Genomic DNA, 7020 nt, shown 5'->3' on the forward strand with positions numbered 1-7020 from the left:
ACATCTTGTGTCGGGCTGATTGCCACCGGACTCATTGTGTGACACGCGATTCATCAGACGATGATGCGGCAAAAAGTTGACGTAGATAGCCGAGTCTGTCATCAATTTGTGATGTGGACAGATGCTAACACTTCCTCCTGTGATAACAATGGCGAATTAATGGTGTCAGCATATGTGCCTTCCCATCCTACTCATTCAAATGATCCCATTATTCCTGTTCGCGGATGTTTTTCACCTCGTTCAGCATACACTCAAAGGAAAACAAGATTGTAACACCCGCTTTTTTCCCCAGTTCAGCGTCAATAGACTATTAAAGTCGAAACTATAGGCACTGGAAAATAAAAATTCAATTTATATGAACACGACTGTATAGTGTATAATTACCACTATTATTAATGCCGATATACGCGAAGATTTGTTTCCACTCAAAATATGAATCAGCAAGCCATAGCAACATCAGTCTGGGAACTGATAAACATATTTTCTTAAATAGGCATGGAAATCGATCGAAATTACTATTTTTAGAAAATTCCGCTAAATATAGTTCTTGTACTGTGGCACTTATTTTTCTACAGGCGCCTATACGCCTTTGAGTTAAAGAGAAGTATTGACCACTCGAATTCAATTGAATTTTTTTTTTATATAAAATTGAATACTTTTTTAAATGCGTTAAAGTCGCCTACAGGTTTGAGTTTTGTTATAAATTTATGAAACACGTTTCATAGTCTCAAAATCAGGTATTTGGAGCATACTACAATTAAATTTGTCGAACCATAAAATGTTGTTGTCTTTAGTAACGTCTGCCTGACGATAACATTTATTATACTGATTATTTGATCTGATTCAATTAGCAAATTGTCGCCAATTTATAGGAAGCGATAATTTCGCGTATCCCTGTCTGGGGGCATCCAGTGGTGTGTACATATACAGGCGATGCACGGCGAATTGCCACATGTTGCTATAAAAGAGGTTGTTCAGTATAAGATTTGCGATGTGGCATCCATTAAACCATTAATCATAATCAGGCATATTATTGAGGACTATGTCCCAATGCGATCAACACCTGAATACACCAATACACGAGTGCTCAGTTTAATAACACATTTTGTAGTAACACCAACCCTAGATGAAAAGGGCTTGGAAGATTTAGTATGAAATCATAGTTGAGCAGTGCGGAATTTGCACGAATTTGGCAACAAAATAATAGGGAGCTTGAAGTTAACATACTCACACGTATCGCTTCAATGCACACATACAGTGTACAAAATGTTAACAATTGTTATGTTAACTTAATTATACAGATTATCCATGCAGATAAAGAGAAACTTACATTCCCTCGTGGTAAACATTATATCTTTAAACAGAACGTTATCATCGACGCGGTGTCGCTCAACCTACACGTGTAACACGTAACGGTACTCAGTAATGGAACACAGCTACTTGTAATATGTTATAGAGTGTGTAAACACTATAGAACAAACTGTAGTGTTAACATAAGTAGAAACACTATAGTGAGAGGGGGAAGAGGAGAAGAAAATTACAGTACGCTCGTAAACCTTGCACGTTTCATTGTAAATTACCAGCGATTTAATATTGGAGTTTAAGAGTGGTTTGAAGCGTGATGAGTGATTTATTTTCTAATACGAAGAAAAATTGAAAACATCATTCATAGTTATGACAGAACTTGACAGTGATAATGGACGGGACATGCCACATGATGTGTTATTCGACATCATTTTTAACTAATGCTGCGATTCATAACGACACAAATAATTGTCACCATTGAATAATGTGGTGGGAATCGAACAGTTCTAACAAACAATAGCGAGAAAATGGCTACCGATCATATTTCAGAATCCAAAAATTAAAAATGTATATTTCATTCCATTTCCCGCACACCTGACGTCAAACTGCGCACCTTGTAGTTGAGAATTGCCGAAGCGCAAATCGTCATTAAACTATTCAACACAATCACCCGTATACCGAAATTCCAATCCTTGCTTTTAACGAGAAGCCATGGAAACTGACCTATCAATTCTGAAAAAAAAGCAAGTAGTGTCCCCGCTGCATTCTGATTGTGATAATTATTCTTTTTAAAGCGTTTCTTTGAATAAAAACCGAGGTGAATCTCCGAGGGGTCAAGTTCGATATGGATCTCAGCGATCCATTTCGAGTAATATACAGTTCATGAATTCCATCACTCCGAGGGACGTAAAACCTTGTAGAGTGCTGGTTATTGAATCAATCATTTTCGTTACTTTGGTGAGCTGCTTAAATACCTCAACAATGTCATAAATATATTTAATGACGTTACCATTTTCGACGTCATTCTAAAAAATAGACACGCTTCCAACTCAAACTGCAACACGGTTTATTGATTTTTTTATTATTAATTTGTCCAATTTATTCTTCTTTTTTTTCAAAAAAAGCTCATTCTGAAAATCACAAGAAGAAGTGATAACGTCATTTTTATGAGATCGGCATCGTAACCCAATTATAGTAAGCGCGGGTCATGTCATCCACAATCCCTTGTGTGTGGGAGGGGGTTCTTCCTGTATGGTTAAAACTTAGTATACTAGGACAAAAATGGATAAGAGGAAGAAACCATCACCGATCTAGACCTAATACAAGTGTATAGTTAAAAACATTTCAGGATGATATAGACACATTTTGTTGGCTCGGTAGTCTCATTTCTTATCTATCGCTTGAAGGTTACGGACAATGGACTAAGGCCCGGGGTTGAGCGTTTGAAGCTTTATCGGGGAAGATCTGTGCAAAATATATGTTTCTACGCTTAATTTTGAGCTAATTTTATTCAGCATGATGTCTATTTTTTCCCTTTCTCTGTCAAAAAGGTGTGTGTTTTTATGATATTGTTTCTGTAATCTCAAATTGCGTATTTTTTTTATCATAATCAACCCTATGTTCACGAGTTTCTATTAATCAAAACCTAACATTCATCAAGATCGTTAGTCGCGAACAAAATTATAAAATGCAATTTCCCAATTTGTAATGTTATTTTTTGTCATAAAAAAACAGACTACATCGGTCAATGTCCCCTCGACCTCTTGCTCCGCACACGACACAACCGTAACTACAGCTTATTAATGATTAACCGGTCTATGGATTAACAACCGATGTAAAAAAAACTATATTGGGTCTTGTCAGGGTTGTGAACTGTAAAACAGTGCGATCGTGTTGCTGTACATACACATCATGACACTGGTTTACGTAATAATATCGTAATCAATTTCACAATGCCTCCTTCAATTTATATCAGCTTCGGACTCAAAATGTAAAATTAAACGCGACATGTGTACCCCATACTATACTACAATAAGGCAATACTACAACCATCAGTAACCGTAGACCAGCTTTGTACAATTTACCAGTTTGTGACAGCGTACCAGCGTAAGGCATGTCAACTCAATCGTCATTCCATCCTTCAACTATATCCGTCACTGGCTTTGTCAAATTATGCTTCTTTTTTACATTTTTGTATAGTGCGGCACTAGCTGCTTCCTAATTTTAGCACGTGGACAATATAGTTGGAACTATGTGGGTATACCGGCAACATATACAACTACGATGTCACGTGACGTGAGTTTTTTTTCTCCCCAACAATTTTAGCCTTCGGTCATGCATATTATACAACACACTGTGACCACGGTGTGAACGTATACGCGTCGTGTCGTTTTTGGTTATAAGCGTTTGTTTAATTGGAGAAAATTATTATAATGCGTTGGAACAAATATTAAAAATATTATGGTATGATAAATACAAACGTTCACATCAGTTACCACGACAACGGAGAAGTGCTTTTGATTGTAAGGTAACTTTTACACTTTTTTTTTCGGGAATCAACGGACTCAGTGAATGTCTGAAACGTTGATAAAGGATAAATTACCGACCTCTGATTTTGTTTTATCGATGACGGATTTGAGAGGGAATCAGAGGATAAAACATGAAATATTTCTTGTCAACACTTGCCTTGGCACGTACCTCCGGAGCCGTATTCATCACTAATCGCCAGAGCATTGTACGCTGTTCGACTGAATGGGGTAACATAGTTAAATACAAATCTGTATTATAGAATAGTAATATATTGCCGTATTTGTTTTAAAATGTTTAAGTTGTTATCGCGCCGGTTTGCCGGCGACGTGGCCTTTGTGTGGATATGTAAATTACTTTTTTGTTGATAGCGTGAATTGGTCCTCAATTTACGTATGAATTGAATTTTCATATCTAACGAGGACCGCAGCGAGGACAACAGGAAGTGGTATTGCCATCAAATGCACGTTGAGACCATGTTTGATCTGTAATACATTCTGGTCCATTCTCACTGAAATTCAATTCTATCGGTGAGGTATTTAAAGGCAAACTTGAACCTATTTTTTGTCACAAGTTATAGAGTACTCGGGCGAAACTATTATACACTCACTCACGTATAATTAATTCTTTTTTAATGCCACTGAGCAAAACTAAAAAACAAAAACAAATTGCGTTCTCTGAGTTTCGAGTGTTGTACAATTTGACGTGATTACAAATATTATAATTCTTACAATCAGTAAATATGACGTCACGTTTTAAAAAAATGAGTAAATATATGAATTTGTGTTACAGTGTCGCCCCGCATCATATTACTATATTTAGTATATGAAATATCTCAAATAAAAAGACAATAACAAATATTTCTTTTCGACATTTTAAAATATACATTTGTATGATGCTCCTAGGAAACCCGAGAACCTAGTTATTATAAAAATTATTGTACTTGATACCCCGCTGCAGTTCAACCGCTCCGTAATTTTATACATATCATCATTTGAGATAGAGATAGGCGAGGGAAGGTTGAATATCAACCATTTAATATTTAAATCAGCCGTTATATTGACAGCCAATCGCTTAATTCCACACCGGATTAAGCCAATCACGTGTCATGTTTCGGCCAGACTCATTGGTTGCCGCTGTGAATAGCCGGGCGAGATGCGAATACATTATTTCTTCCGTTTGAGTGGTTTATTTACTTCTATTGCACGGAGGTTGGCTTACGCAGACGGCGTACGCCCACCCCACCACCTACACATGGTTTTCTAGTCTCTCTCTCATTCCATCATTTTGCATCTATCCGAGAGCTGCTTCTGCCTTCGCCGACGTTAAGCCTCCACCATTTTATTTGCAGTACCTCCGTTTGTGTGTATGTCCCTACTGTTCAACTCTTCATCTTTCATCGCTCTTTCCGCATCACGGCATAGCAAGGTAAGACTACATTTTGTCAATCGAGTACATCTCCCTAACGTTACAACCACCGTTTGCCATTCACTCCGTCCGTGGCACACAGATCGGTGTAACTTCCCCTCCCTTCTCTCGTTACGTCACAGTCAATAGATGTCCAATAATGTCAGTTCCGCATGATGAGAGAAATTCTCATTGATAGATACGTTAGAGTTAAAGAACCCATCGCGATCATTCATCCATTCATTCTCCCGTTACTCCCTCTTCCGAGATTGGCATGTCGTGCGACGGCAACCTGTAACATACCATACAGGTAGATATCGTCACACAAATATATTGAACAGTTATTGCATTAATTCGTTTTTATTTATTGATGTTGCATCAGTCCTCAAATCTAGCTTGTCCGTGCTAGTATTTCATGTGTTTAAACCATTCTCGATACGCTACCTTAGTGACCCAGGCGGATTTATTTATTGGTTTCACGGTTCCCGGTCACATAAGGGTATTTATTTCAGCGTTTCCTAAAAACGTGCATTTCTTTTGTAGCCACACGGAAATGTTTAATTTGTAAAAGCGCGTTCAGTTTTTTTCCTCGGTTTCCGTGACTACTGTACGACTTTTTTGTTATGCAAATTTCTGACACATGTAGGGGTATTTTATAAGCGCAATTTTCGGTTATAAATAGATGTTAGTGTAAGCGTGTTGTATTTATATATATATATCTCAATGTAAAAATTTCAGATCGTGGGTTTCAATTCAGAAGCCAGCATTATGGATTACAATATGGAGGAAAGTATGTACGATGCTGCCGACAACGAGGTTTGGGAGATGGACGAAGAGGAGATGCCGGCAAAGAGAAGAAGAACGTCGAAGCGACAGTTACAGAGATCGAATTCGCTAGAGGATAATGCGTTGGATAGCTCCGTGGATAGAGCCAGTTCTACCGCCAGTTCCACAAACGGTGAAATATCAGAAACGAAAGCTCCTAAATCGGCGAGGAAGATGACGCGGCGGCGACGACCTGTAAGTGCCAGAGAAAGAAATTTGCGCCGATTGGAAAGCAACGAGAGAGAACGAATGCGGATGCACTCGCTCAATGATGCGTTTCAGAATCTCCGTGACGTCATACCCCACGTGAATTGTGAGCGCAAATTGTCAAAAATTGAGACTCTTACGCTTGCCAAAAATTACATCTCCGCATTGACTGGAGTTATCACAGAGATGAAGACCGAGTTAGACAGGAAACAGGGTGATGTGAAGGGGTATGAACCAAATAATAACTGTAATGGCGTGGCAACCAAAGAGTTGGACGAAGCCGCCGCTGAAGCTTGGATCGAGACAGAAGCTACCGACGACCGGCAAGTGCCGATCAACGTATTAATCGAACAACACTTAGAACAGTAAAAGGAATATATAGCCTTCATTGTGATACAGTCTTAGCGCGCTATATACACAGATTGTGACACTGGATAAAAAATACTTTGCTGCGCTAAATAACACAGAGATAGCACTGTGAAAATTGCCCGACTCAGTCAGCTGGCGATTTCAAGATAGCCAAAAAGCCGATAGTGTGACGAGCCTTACCCGATAGTTTGGATGTGTATGAAATACAACACTCAGCACCCAACGATCATGATGATGGTTACCCGGGAAACCACACCTGCCATATAACGAATAGGCTAGAACTTGAGAGTAATCCGACTGTATCACGTGAGCTGCAGACATTGGCGATGTAATGTACCTGTATTTTTTTCTGTATAAATTGGAATGATAGTACGGCTAAAA

At 38.5% G+C, this 7020-nt stretch overlaps 1 protein-coding gene across 1 annotated transcript; it reads left to right on the forward strand.

Annotated features, from left to right (window-relative positions):
* Nucleotides 1–5063: 5063 nt before the first annotated feature.
* On the forward strand, nucleotides 5064–7020 carry LOC100371486 (uncharacterized). The gene is made up of 2 exons (XM_078013421.2): nucleotides 5064–5259; nucleotides 5977–7020. Exons 1-2 carry the CDS (start codon nucleotides 5200–5202, stop codon nucleotides 6637–6639), a joined length of 723 nt encoding a protein of 240 aa, XP_077869547.1. The 5' UTR covers nucleotides 5064–5199; the 3' UTR covers nucleotides 6640–7020.

The sequence above is a fragment of the Saccoglossus kowalevskii genome, chromosome 8 (assembly GCF_978046115.1).
Source record: "Saccoglossus kowalevskii chromosome 8, keSacKowa6.1, whole genome shotgun sequence".
NCBI lineage: Eukaryota > Metazoa > Hemichordata > Enteropneusta > Harrimaniidae > Saccoglossus > Saccoglossus kowalevskii.